Raw genomic sequence first — 14,038 nt, forward strand, 5'->3', positions numbered from 1 at the left:
AAAAACTTAATTGATAGGGTGACTATTAGGGGACATTGGTTCAGGTGATTAATCTCTTGAACTTAGTTTCCACTCATCACAGGTTACTTGTAAGGTACTAAGGAGATGTGAGATCCTGATCTTTTGGTCCCTTTATAAGAGTCTCAATGCATTCTGAGAATTAGCTTGGTATTTAGAATCAAGGGTCATATATAGATGGTTTGTTAAGAATTTTTATGCTTTTAGGCAGAACAACTTTTTAAAGCAACAATGAGTTACCTGCTTGGAGGAGGCATGAAGCAGGTAAGGACACTGTCTAATATTGTCTCCTTATCGAAGCAATTAACAAAATGAAAACTCCCTGATTTAGTTAGGATTTCTGTTGCTGTGATAAAACACTATGACCAAAAGTAACTTGGGGAAGAAAGGCTTTATTTTATCTTAAACTTTCTGGTAACTGTCCATCACTAAGGGATGTCAGGGCAGGAACTCTAGGCAGATACCTAGACACAGGAACTGAAGCAGAGGACATAGAGAACTGCTTCTTACTGGCTTGCTTCATGTGGCTCACCCAGCTTGCTTTCTCAGTCACCCAAACCCACCTGCTTAGGGGTGATACCACCACAGTGGGCTGGACCCTCCCACATCAATCATGAGTCAAGAAAATGCCCCCACAGACACGCCTAGAGTCTGATGGAGGCATTTTTCTCAATTGAGTTCCTCTTTCCAGATAACTGTAGCTTGTGTTTACTTGACCGAAAAACCAACCAGGATATGCCCTGTAGCCTCAGGCCTAGAACATAGGTACTTTGACAAAAAAAAGATGGTTATTTTACCCCTAGACCTGTTAAAAAAAATAGCCAGTATTTTACTGATTCCAAGTAACAATTGCCAAAGAATTCATAGTTGGTTAATTCTTTTCAAGGAAGAAAGACTGGCTTTGAGGCCAAATTTAGTAGAAAAGTTGGAAATACTCCATAAGAAATTTTTATTTCTCTCTCTCTTCTTTTTCTTTTTTGGTTCCAACAGGAGGACAATGCAATAATCGAGATCTCTCTGAAGCTGGCCAGTATCTATGCTGCTCAGAATAAGTAAGTATGATCAGAATATGGATGTGGCAATGGCTAGCTAGTAGAGTGATGAGCAGAACACTCAGACCTTGGGGTTTTATATAGGTTAATTTACCTGTCAATCATCTGGGTCTCCAAAAAATTGAATGTCACACTCAAAGTGTTGCATTTCTCATCTTTGTAATCTTGAGTTCCCTCCTTTTGTTTCCATCTACCTGATGTGGTCTACACAGCCCTCATCCCTGTAACTGCATGGTGATAGCTAATCAAGTATTCAGTTCTTGCTTGAAATGAGGAGGAAATAGAGTTAGGCCTGTACCTAACTCTTCCTAGAAGCAAAGGGAACAGTGTTAAAAGTACCACAGCATAACAGACTTAAAGAAGTCCTCTACTGCTACCAGCAAAAGAATAAGTTAAGTATGAAGTTAAATGGTGAGAATTACTTACTGGTTTTCTCTGGCTCAGCTTACTATTCATTCTGGAAAATAAGTGCTGTTGTAGTTAGGGTTTCTTTTGTTGTGTTAAAACATTATGACCAAAAGCAACTTGGGATGGGAAGGGTTTGTTTGGTGTTTTTATACAGAGGGAAGCCAAGGCAGGATCTCAAAATGGACAGAAACCTGGAGACAGGAGCTGATCAGAGTCCATAGAGAGGTGCTGCTTACTGCTTTGCTTAGCCTGATTTCGTGTAGCACCCAAGACCTCCAGTCCAGGGTGGCACATCCAGGCCAGTCACTGAGAAAATGCCCTACGTGTTTGTGTGCAGCCCACCCAATCGAGGCATTTTCTCAGTTGAGTTCCCTTCTCAAAGATGACTCTAGCTTGTGTCTAGCTGTCATAAGTCTATCTATATCTAGCACAGGTGGCTATAAGTGGAATTAGATGTTTTGTTTAAATGTCTTCAGAGCAGGTGGAAATAATCAGTAGGATTTTGGAGGGGGATATAGCCAGTAGCAGAGGGAAGTCTGGATATGGAAGTTAGGAATTAGGTTTAAAAATGGTAGATAAGTTTGATTTTTTTTTTTTAAATTTATTTTAGAGACAAGGCATCTCTATGTTGCCCTGGCTATCCTGGAGCTTGATGTGTAGACCAGGCTGACCTCTAACTCACACTTGTATCTGCCTCCTGAGTGCTGAGATTAAAGTTGTGTATTACCACAAATGACCCTAAATTCTTATAAAGAAGAAAAAGCCCTTTGACTACATGGAAGGCTTTAAGAAACAGTTTAGATGTTGCCAAAAGCTGGAAACCTGTGAGGCCTTAAGAACCATTGTCTTGGGTTTCTTTTGCTCGGTAGAATATGGTCTATTGAAGGAAGCCAAGGTAGAGAGTTGAAGCAGGAACTAAGTATAAGCCTCAGAGTAATGATGCCTACTGGCTTGCTTTTCCTGGCTTGCTCAGTTTGCTTTCTTATATGCCCCAGGACTATCTGCCTGGGGTAACACCACAATGGGCTGGCCCTTCCATGTCAATCATCAATCAAGAAACTGCACCCCACCCCCCAGGTTTGCTTACAGGATAATCTAATGGGGAATTTCCTCAGCCAAGAGTCCCTCTTTAACTCTAAATTGTATCATGTTGATAAAAAACTAGATAGCATGATTAACCCCTTGTCACCTTGACACAGACACACATCACTGTTCACATATACCCTTACCTTTCAATCTTGTCCCCAAGATGTCATGTTAATATTAGTATCACAAAATAAAACATAATCTTTTTTGAGACACGGTCAGCCCTAGCTATTCTTGTTCTCATTGTGTAGACAAGCTGGCTTCCAACTCAGAGATCCACCTGTCTCTGCTTTCTGAGTGTTGGAATTAAAGGTGTATGTCACCACTCCTGGCCTAAAACATAATATACTTTAAAAGTTGCATAGTCTTAAAAATTTTTTTCAAATGCTTTAAATTCAGCCTCTTTAAAATATCCAACTGTGGGTTTCTGTTAAAACCAAAGTAAGTTACATGCTTTCTATTCTAAGAGGGAAGAACCAGGGCATGGTTATGATGAAATCAAAGCAAAACCCAATTCTTCTCAGAAGTATAAATAGCTGTTATGTCTGAGACTCACGATCTTCTGGTCTCCAAAGGGCTAGGCAGCTCCAACTCTTTCTCTCCTGCATACAAAGCTTATAGGCGTAGGTCAGCCCCACCTCACAGCTGTTTAGTCCTTGGCAGTTGTCCTGTGATATTAGTCTCCAGTATGCTAGGGCCCTCCACTGCAACTGAGGCTGCACTTTTACCATCGTGCAGGACTCCACCCTTGCCATACAGGGCCAAAGCCTCAGCTGTTACCCACCTCAGTGATGCTGGTAGTAAAATCACCACTAATTTTTCAGCTTTGGCTAAGCAGCATTGACTGCTCCAGCAAAGCAAAGGCTTCACTTTATGTGAATGGTGTTGGTCTTTTGTTACTCACATCTTATTCTTCAGGTCCAGCTGATGAGAAACCACAGATTCTTAATACAAAATAGCACACAAACAGCCCTGATAGTCGTTGTTGCCCTCTGAAAGTTGGGTGTCATTTGTCTGCGTATCTACAGCATCCCTTTCTTCTACCGCCCCCCCACCCCACCCCCACCCCCCCCCCCACCCCACCCCCAGCCTGTTAAGTTCTGAGCATTGACTGGCTTTCCCAGGCTAAAACTTCAGTGTCCTTCCACAGTTGTCCCTAAAACAACTTGGTCAGGTCTTTCAGCCATACCCCATAGTCCTGGTACCAATTTCTGTCTTAGTCAGGGTTGCTTTTGCTGTAGTAAAACACCGTGACCAAAAGTAACTTGGGTAGGAAAAGGTTTATTTTATTTTACAACTGTTAAGTCACACAATACCACTGAGGGAAGTCAGGGCAGGAACTCAAAGCAGAAACCTGGATGCAGGAACTGGAGCAGAATCCATGGAAGAACACCACTCACTGCTTGCTCCTCTTGGCTTGCTCAGTTTGCTTTCTTATAGACCTTGGGATCACCTGGTGTAGGCACCACCCATATCAATCATCAGTCAAGAAAATGCCCCATGTTTGCCTACGAAGCCAGTATAAGGGTATTGTTTCAGCTGCTCCTTCATCTTAGTTGTTTTCCCTTAGTTCTAGATGACAAAATGTTACCTGGCACAACCTTTCATTCCTTTGTCTCTAGGTAGGCCTTGAAGGGGGAACACATGGTATGTAAATCTGTAACATCTCTAGAGAGTTCTGTTTTGGGAGTGGGTTTGGGGAGAGAAATAAGGCTGGTTTCCTTTAGATTGTTAACTGCTGCAGAAGTTAATGCCAGACATTTGATGTCACATCAATCTGGATGCAGTTCAAAAAAGTTGCTCTTTGGGGTAGAGGTCCCAACCCTGGCCTGTGTTCTAGTCAACAACTCCATTTTCATCAGCCTGCTTAGTCTCTCTGAATGTTGACTGGGCACTAGATAAGCTGTGGGACTTTGACTTCAAGTCTTTGCGGGGGTTTGAGATTGGGGCTTATTTTGTAATGTGTGCTAGCCTGGATTACAGAAATAAAACACAACATAGCTCTTGACTTAAATCTTAAGGTTCTATTTTGGCTGGTGTCAGAGAACATTGCAACTGTGCCATGGACAGTAGCATCCTAAAGGACTAGATGTTAATGATGTCTCTGTTCCTCTGACAAATAGAAGCTCAAAGCAAATAAATGATGACTGCTGAAAAATAAGACAGATAAGTCTCATGGAGCTGGAAGTATCTATTAACAATTAGTTCTTAAATTCCTTTTTTCATGTTTTTTAAATAAGGGAAACATGAGGTAAGAAAACACATTGCCAGGTTGTGGGCTTAGAGAGGCTGAGTGTTGGGGTATAGGTCAGTGTTGGAGTACTTGCCTAGCATGTGTGAGCCCTGGGTACTTCAAGTAAAAGGCTGATGAGAGAGTTGTCTGTAGACTTTTTACTTAGACAGCATCTTGTGGCATACCCTCTTGCCATGGGGCTGAAGGTGTCTCTTCTACCAAGTTTGGGACTGGAGAAGGAAGAAGATGCTTTTTTCTGAAAATACAGTAGAACGGTGGCTAATCAGATTCTTCCTGGCAAAGCAATAGACGAGAAAGGATGAACTTTACAATGTCAGTTGTGGTAAGAAAGTAGACCCAATGTGGAAGAGCAAGAACCAGCGTTCAAGGAATTTCTTCGTGTTCCTCTGCAGCTCTGTAGATGCTTTCCAGCATCAATCCAGGTGCTTGTGTGTCTCCTCAATTTGTCTCAGGGCCCAGGACTGTACTTCAAGCCTTCCTATGATATGGCTAGTATTTTGATTTCCATAGAATAAAAAAAAATATTTTTAAGTCAAACCACACTTGGAGAGAAATGTTCAGCCCTAAAATTTCCCAGAAGTGCATGATGGCAACAGTAGGGAAGCTCAGGGCCAGAAGCCCAAGCCTCAGGGTAGGGCTTTGTCATGTGGAGAGACAGACTTGAAACTCTATAGCGGGAGATAATGAAAGACTAGTGGTTATACAGCAATGAAAATCTTGGCAGCATCCCTTAATTTACCTTAAATAAATGACTTGAAAGCAAACAAACTTTGGAGAAATGCAGATTGACAGCCCAGAGATACAAACTTCCCCCTATTCATAATGCTGAGAGCAGGGCTGTAATTATGAGGATAAAGAGGAGTTGGAGAAAAGGTGAGCACAGCTGACTGATTGTTGATACTTGTTTCCAGACAGGAATTTGCCCTTGCTGGCTATGAATTCTGCATTTCGACTCTAGAGGAAAAAATTGAAAGAGAAAAGGAATTAGCAGAAGATATTATGTCAGGTAGGAAAATTGACTTGTCTAGGTGTTGGGTTTTCTCCACAATGGTTTCCATTGCTGAATGTTCATTAATAGAAAGAGCCTGTGTTGCAGGAGGGAAAATTATCCATTCTGGGAAGTAAGTGGCTATCATAATGCCACTTGAAGTAGTGTGTTTGTTTAAATGACTAGGCCTCTTAGTTGACAGGTTCATAATAAATCTTAATATGCAGCAGGTTAAGGAAGACTCATGGGATCACTGTCTCCAACAGGGAACAAATATCCCTTGGCTTCTGGGGCATCTCATTGATCTTTCCCCTTCATCCCTGTTTCCAGATAGTGGCTGGCTTCAGAGGTGTTCACCTGCTTCTTTTCCATCTGTTTCACACCCTAGGAATTGTCATGTAGTCCTATGACATTTAACTTACTACATTTATACCTCCCAGGTTGATATCTGGCTGGCACCAAAACAGCACTTATGGGTCTGGTCTTACATTTGCCTATACTGTGTAATGGTTATCCAACATTAGACATGTCCAAAATGGATCTTTTGATTTCTGCTGCTCAAAAGTCTCTCTCTCTCTCTCTCTCTCTCTCTCTCTCTCTCTCTCTCTCTCTCTCTCTCTCTCTTCCTCCCCCCCCCCAGCCTCAAACTTACTATATAGCCAAGGATGACTTCCTACTTCTCATCATCCTGCCTCCACCTTCTGAGTGCTAGGATTATACCATACTGGTTTCTGTTGTGCTGTGGATTGAACTCAGAGCTAGGCAAGCACTTTACCAAATAAGCTGCATTTTTAACCCCTTGATCAAAAGTATAAAGCTTTATTATACCCTTTATTATATACCTTTATTATTAAGAGTATAATGCTTTTTCCAGCTCTAAAAGTAGTTACTAATTTCCTAAAGAAAATTCTGGAGAGCATTATGAAGAAAGTGAAGATAATCTTGTTGCTATGAAAGAACAGCTGTTTACTTTCTAGTATAACCTGACTTTTAATAATATACTGTGAAAATATATATTTTCTAGGCAAAAAGAATTCTTGTTGGATATGCAAGCTAATTTCTTTTTGTGTATTTGAGTGTTCTTGCTCACGTGTATGCATGGAAGGGACAATCTCGTGTGCCAAAGGCCAGTCTTGGGTGTTGTTCCTCAGATGTTGTCCATTGCATTTTGGGAAGCAGGTTTACTCACTGGCCTAGAACTTGCCAAATAGGCTAGGCTGGCTGGTCATCAAGTTTCAGGAATCTCCATCTCTGCTTCTCTTATGCTGGTATTATAATAAGCACATGCTACCATACCTGGCTTTTTAAAATATTCTGTGAGTAATTGTGGATGAAGTAAGTGCACTGGGTAGAAGGGCAGCCATTATGCTCCAGAGGTATAATGGGGGTCTTCTGGGACAAATCTATGAAATATTTGTCATCCCTTATCCATATGTGGAGAAGAGGTATTTTCTGAGAAATCAGATCATTTCTTCGTTGTTTGTAGGAGTTAGACTTGGGTCTCCTGTATCCAAGTCTGGTGCTCCTTCTATCTCATTAAACAGAATTAGGTTAAAAAAAATATATTAATTCTGGCATCAGACCCCGGCATGGTAAATGATTTGCCAAATTCAAGTATAAGGCTCATGCCTGCATTTTCAGCATTTGGGAAGCTGAGGCAAGAGGATTACTGTGAATTTGAGAACAGCTTGTGCTACAGAGTGAGACTCTGTCTTAAAGAAAGGGAAGGCTGAGGAGATAGCTTAGTCCATAAAATGCTTTCCATGCAAACCTTAGGATCCAGGTTCCACCCCAGAACCCGTGTGAAAAGGCATGGGGATGGGTGCTTAAAGTCCACTGCTCGGGAGACAGAGGCAGCAGGCTCTGGGGCATCCTAGCCACCCAGCCTAACCATTCTTGTTGGTGTGTCCTGTCCCAGGAAGAGACCTTGTCTCATAAACGAAGTAGACAGTTCTTGAGGAACAGCACTGAGGTTGACCTATGACCTGCACATACAGGCATACCATTCACATACATGCACTTGGCACATAACAAAAACACAAAATTTGTGTGTGTTCTTTTTTTTGTTTGTTTTGTTTTTTGTTGTTGTTGTTTTGGTTTTTCGAGACAGGGTTTCTCTGTGGTTTTGGAGGCTGTCCTGGAATTAGCTCTTATAGACCAGGCTAGTCTCCAACTCACAGAGATCATCCTGCCTCTGCCTCCTGAGTGCTGGGACTAAAGGTGTGCTGCGCCGCACCCGCCCCCCCCTGCTGTGTGTGTTCTATATGACTAGCCCTGTACCAAAAGGACATTGGTAAAAATGATATTAAAAATTGGTCTGGATAGATAAATGTGTAATTGCTATAAAGAAATCATCATTGCACCCATGTCAAAAAGCTGGATGTGGTGCAGTTCCCTGGTAATAACAGTAGTGGGGAAGTAGGGAAGGGGATCTCTGGGGCTCACAGGCTGGCCAGTCAGTCTATCCTAGTCCCATAAGCTCCAGACCAATAAGAGTCCCTGTCTGAAATTCAAGGTGAGCTACACTGCCTCAGTGTTGGCAAAACAGTTTAATTACAAAGCAGCATATGTAGTTTGTAAGAGCCTAACTTTCCTATAATACATAGACCAAGTGCCGAATGATTTAAAAATTAGACATATTTTCTCTGGTTGTTTGAGATTTGTAAATTTATAGTTCATTTGTGTTTTTCTGCATACTTTATTTTTATTATGAATATGTATTTTTCTTCCAATTTCATTTCTACAGCTCCCATTATACTATTAAAAGTCAATATACTATTGACCTTTAAACTATTATAAAAGTCATTATACTATTAAAAGTCATTATACTATTAAAGTATTATAAGACTTTAACATTTCCTTGCCACACCCCACCTTATCTGTTTCCAGCTGAACCACTTCTGACATTGTTTTCAGCCTGTGTGCGCACACATGTGCTGTGGAAGGCATGCACTTGTGAGTAGAGAGGCCAGCAGTCAGCCTTGGGTGTCATTCCACCTTGTTGGTCTCCTTGGCCTGGAGCTTTCCCATTAGGCCCGGCTGACTGGCCAGTGTCCCTGAGATCCACCTTTCTGCTTTTCCATTTAAGCATGCCAGATCCCTGGCTTTTCAAATGTGGACTGTGGGATGGAACATAGGTCCTTGGGTTTACATAACAGTGCCTACTAAGCTCTTGTACTTTCCTGAAAACATAAAATGATTATTTCCCACTTTTAATTTTTGGGAGCTATTGACTTATAGAAAAGTTAAGATTACAATTTTTAGTTGTATCTATATATAAATATGTAAATAACATTACTTGCTGAGCCACATAACATGATTGTATAATTTTATTGCCATATTTTGTTTTCTTTGAAGTTAACTTTCTTTTTTGTTGCTTTTAAATTTTATTTTAAAATAATTTTATGATATTCACTTATTTGTGTATGTGTATACATGCCCAGGCATTCATGTGTGCCTCAGTGTGCCTGTGCCTGCTAAATTTCTTTCTTTTCCTTTCTTGTCTTATTTTTGAGACTTCTTCAGTATGTGTTTGACCTTAGGAACCTGCAGCAGTTCTGCTTTCCCTCTGTTTCATTGTATTAAATAGGAAGTCTCCAGAAGAGTGAGTGGGAAGTCTTTAACAATCCCACCTTGTCAAACTTCAGTACTTTACCTAGTTGCTTTAGGTAGGGTCTTTGTTTTGATTTGTTGTTGTTAAGCCTGCCCATGTATAATTCTGTCCTGAATTTACTCTTGTTTACCTATGTATTATGTATATATGAATATGCAATACAGAGAAGGGCCAATATGTTTTTAAGTTTTGTTTTGTTTTTGTTTTTTGGTTTTTTGTGACAGGCTTTCTCTGTGTAACAGTCACAGCTGTTCTGGAACTAGTAGAACAGACTGGCCTTGAACTCACTGAGATCTGCCTGCTTCTGCCTCCCAAGTGCTGGGATTAAAGGTATGCACCAACACCATCCAGCCTATCTTTTTAAACATTATATGAATGATATCATATTGTACAGTTGCTTCCTGCTGTTTGCTTTTTCTATGGAACATTTTATTGTGGAAATTTTGTTATACCTAGTCCATTATGCCCCATGAGGAAGGAGAGAGACAATACTTATTGGTTCCAAAGATTTTGTTAAATCACCATACAATCACATCACTGAGCTATCAGGGCTGCAGGACAAGGACACAGGAGCCTTGTTTCTCCTGACAGCCCCAAACAGGGCAGAAGTGGGGTTTATAAACATAAAAGTCACAAACATTTTCTGCCAAGTTAGAGTTACAATTTTCACCAGTCACAAGTTGAAGATTAGGGACTTTCTTTGTGTGTTCCATCATTGTCAACCGACATACAATGCAAGCTGTTCAGTCCAATCAATCAGATTCATTTGTTTCTTCTGTGGTTAGGAATAGCCATAATGTTTCTAGAGAACTAAAGATGCATAAAGACTATTTCTATGGTTTGGGCAGGGGTTGGTCAGCCATTAGAAAGTTCTCAGCTCCCCTAGGGCCAGGGAACCTGAACTTTATTTCACCCTACAGGTAAAATGGAGTCTGAAGTCAAAATGGCAGTACTCAGGCCAACGTGCTTTTGCCTGCTCCCTTCATTCTCCCTTGTCTTGTAACTAATGCAATGAATCCTTGTCTAAGGGCTCGAATAGGTGTTGTACTGTGCCCTTAAAATCATGAGCTCGACAGCACATATCTGATCTTGAACAAAGCATGCAATGGCATTGATAATGCAGGGGGCAAACAGCAAACAAGAAACAGAAGGGTTAGGGGACCTATTGGACATGTGATGAGGGTTGTCACCCAGGAGGACCAGTAGAAAAGTGATTTGTACCAGTCGGAACTTTTTCTTTCCTCCTCTCTAGGGAGGGGATTTTCTTTAACTTTCGTTAGGCTCTCTTTAATAACACCTGTATGGATGGCATAGAAGCAATGTGTTTCTCCCATGGCCATGCATAAACCTCCTTCTTCCCTAAAGAAAAGTAACTCCAGCCCATGGCAGTTTTGCAGGACCACTTCAGCCAGTGTGTCAGCTTGATTTTCTAGGAAAGAGATGGAAGAATGGAGGTGGGAAATGTCTCTGTTGGTTTGTTCACTTAGGACCCACAAGTTACCATCCCCCATGATTAAGGCTGCTGTCCCAAGGACTATTGGCCCTGCAATCCCTGCTCCTATCACGAAGGGACTAGGTACCCTCCTAGTGTGTAATGAGCTTGTAGTCCTCGTGTGCATTCTCCCTGCCTCCCTGTCATAGTGCAGGACTTGAGGCACAATATGAACTAATACACAAAGCTCAGGCTTGTCCTAGGGAGAGGCAAGGTGTCAAGCCAGAGGTCCAGGCAAACCAAGTTGAGAGAGGGCCACCAAGAGGGTATTTTGGTTTAAGGCAAACCGTTTGGTGTTAGGGAGGATATAAGTACTGGAGTTTGTATAAATCAAGGAGTAGGGTGTTATTGCTAGAGGATAGTTGAAAGAGTGAAAACAGGTTCCCTCTCCCTGGTGGTCCCCCAAAGTTAGGTTGGGTGTCCATGGACAAAGAGCTTGGGAGGATGCAAGGATAACTATTAATGAGGGTTGATGGGGTGCCTTCCTTGAGGGCAATCCCATTGTAAAAGGGAGGTTTGGAATCTAGCCAAAGCCAACAATCAGTTGTGAAATTAGAATGGTTGGCTTTCAAATAAGCATATGTAGCATTGATTATCCTAAGCAGGGCAATTTCTCCAGCAAAACAGTATCTGAAGGTGTAAGAGGGGCATTGACCACAGGGGGTGGGACTGGTAATGGCTGGGATCCCATAGGTATGGCCTCCTTTTGGAGAAGAAGAGGCTGATTTTTTATTTTACCAGAGGTCCTGTGGGTCAAGAGGACTGGGCAAAAGCTAGTTTCTAGATGGTGAATTCTGTTCCTGGGCCTTTGCTTAGATTGATGGTTCTCATTACCCCCTTTCATCTAAAAGGGGGAAATAAATCCCAATGTTTAAGAGATTGCATGTCCTGGGGATCACATGGGAAGAGTTTTCCTCCATGTGAATATCTGTGTTTTCATCCCTATTGATTTCCCATCCTGGGGTCTGGGTCTCACATCCCCAGTGGTCACAGTGAAACTGACCTTCAGTAATATATGTGGACCTTTTCTGCTGAGTAGACATAATATTGTCTGCCCCAGAGTTTTCTTTCTGTTTCCACCCAATGTCCAAGCATCCTCAGGATATTTTTCCTTTTTGGGGAACATAGAAGGTAACCCCTCTAGTGGACCATAGGATACAATTGTCCAATTTAAATTTGGGGGCTGAGACATAAGTTTCCTGTCTTATTTCAGAAATGATCTATCTTGTTTGGGTATTTGACAGACTCCAGAGATATAATTTGGGCTGGTAATGCCCCAGACAGTGTAATTCTGGTAGGCATGGGGCAAGCAATGTTATCATTAAGAAGGTTGAGAAATAAGTCTTTTATCTTTAGAAAGTCCTTGGGGTCTTGGTGAATTCTCCATCACCAGGCTCTTGCTTCTTGGGTTTCTTGAATAGATCCAAACTTAATCTGGGAGTGATGGATCCGAGGCTTGACGCTCTTGATCTTTGTGATTGTTGGGTGGTTAAGATCACAGTATGAGCGTCTTCCATCGAGGAGACATGGTCTCAGCATGATGTGGGATCCATAGGAAGTCACCAGGTATGAATGGGTGGGGTTGCAATGGTTGAGGTCGAAAGACATCTCTATCAATTCCTTGGTGGGAGGAGTGGAGGGCCTGGATAAACTGAAGCAGATGGTGGTTAGAAAGTCCAACCAGAGCCTCTTGGCTCAGTATGGGATGGAGATGGGGCGAGGTGGGGGAGGGGAGCTCCCATAAAGGATTTCAAAGGGTGTTAGTCTGAAAAGGTGTGTGTGGGGGGTGTTACAAGACCCAAGTAGGGCCATGGGAAGGAGCATGGTCCAGTCTGCACTAGTCTCCAGGGTCATTTTAGTCAAGGTTTCTACTCATCCTTTCTATCTGACCTGAACTTTGGAGTCTATAAGCACAATGAGTTTCCAGTCAATCCCCAACATTTTAACAATTCCCTGAGTAACCTGAGAAACAAAGGCAGGGCCATTATTGGACCCCAGGACCACAGCATCTCAAATTGGGGAATGATCTCTTCTTATAGATTTTTAGTCACTATCTGGGCAGTTTCCTTTTTGGTAGGAAATGCTTCAGTCCAGCCAGAGACTATATCAACCATAACCAGTAAATATTTAAAGTCAGACCTGCCAGGCCTTACCTTGGTGAAGTTGATTTCCCAAAACCTTCCAGGAGCTATACCCCTCTCTTTTACCTTGTCCTGTTTCTTTGTGAGTTTTGCGTTTGTTTGTTGCCAAGATAGGCAGTTGGTAGTAATATCCTGTAAAAGACTAGTTAGCTCAGGGATAAAATAGATGTGACTAAGCAGCAGCTGTCCTTTCCTAGGTGGGTCCCTTGGTGGAGCTGCAGGACCAAGTGTCTACCCATAGATCTTGGCCATCAGCTGTCTTTCTCCATTTTCGTCCTTGATACCCATTTTTGATCTGTCTCCAGGTATCCTCATCCCCAGGACCATATAGTGGGTCCTGGAGCAATCAGCTTGTTAGGCAGCTTCATCTGCTTTTTTGTTTCCCATTTCTTCCTCTGTCCTTTATGATGACTGGGGCAATGGGTAATTGCCACTTTATAAGAGCCCTCAAGGGCCTGGAGGAGGCCCAGAATCTCCTGCTTGTTTCTAATAGTCTTTCCCTGGCTGTCAGGAGTCCCTGATCTGAGTATATGCCCCCATGGATATGAGCTGTGGCAAAGGCTTGCCTGCTGTGGCTATAAATATTGACAGCTTTACATTTCCCCAGTAGTGGGGCTTCAGTGAACTTGATCAGCTCAGCCTTTTGTGCTGATGTGCTGGGTGGAAAGGCACTCTGCCACAAGACTGTCCAGTGTGACAACTGCTGCCCCCATTCGGCATTTGCCTTGTGCCATGTAACTGTGAACATTTCAATATGACATGAGATAGGAAACCCCCAACCCTGCACAGTCAGGTTGCCCAGGCCTATCTTGTAATTTGTCATTTTCTTACTGATTTGTAATGGCTTTCCTTGCTGCATTTTATAGTGGTGTTCATGTTTTTAAGTTAATCTCTGGCCATGGCTCATCCCTCAGGTCCGGCCATACACCCTAGGTTTGAGCCAGGATCTCCCAACAGTCATGTTGTGGCCTCTCTTGGGGCACTGG

General features: G+C 42.3%; 1 protein-coding gene across 2 annotated transcripts in view; it reads left to right on the forward strand.

Annotated features, from left to right (window-relative positions):
- Positions 1-14,038, forward strand: part of Ttc19 (tetratricopeptide repeat domain 19) — a 28,562-nt gene that overhangs the window by 2,985 nt on the left and 11,539 nt on the right. For both annotated transcript variants that reach the window (XM_027427212.2, XM_027427211.2), the window contains 3 exons: positions 226-282; positions 1,009-1,070; positions 5,730-5,824. In XM_027427212.2, coding sequence (XP_027283013.1) covers positions 226-282; positions 1,009-1,070; positions 5,730-5,824 — 214 coding nt within the window. The remainder of the gene's footprint in view (positions 1-225; positions 283-1,008; positions 1,071-5,729; positions 5,825-14,038) is intronic.

The sequence above is a fragment of the Cricetulus griseus genome, chromosome 7 (assembly GCF_003668045.3).
Source record: "Cricetulus griseus strain 17A/GY chromosome 7, alternate assembly CriGri-PICRH-1.0, whole genome shotgun sequence".
Lineage (NCBI taxonomy): Eukaryota > Metazoa > Chordata > Mammalia > Rodentia > Cricetidae > Cricetulus > Cricetulus griseus.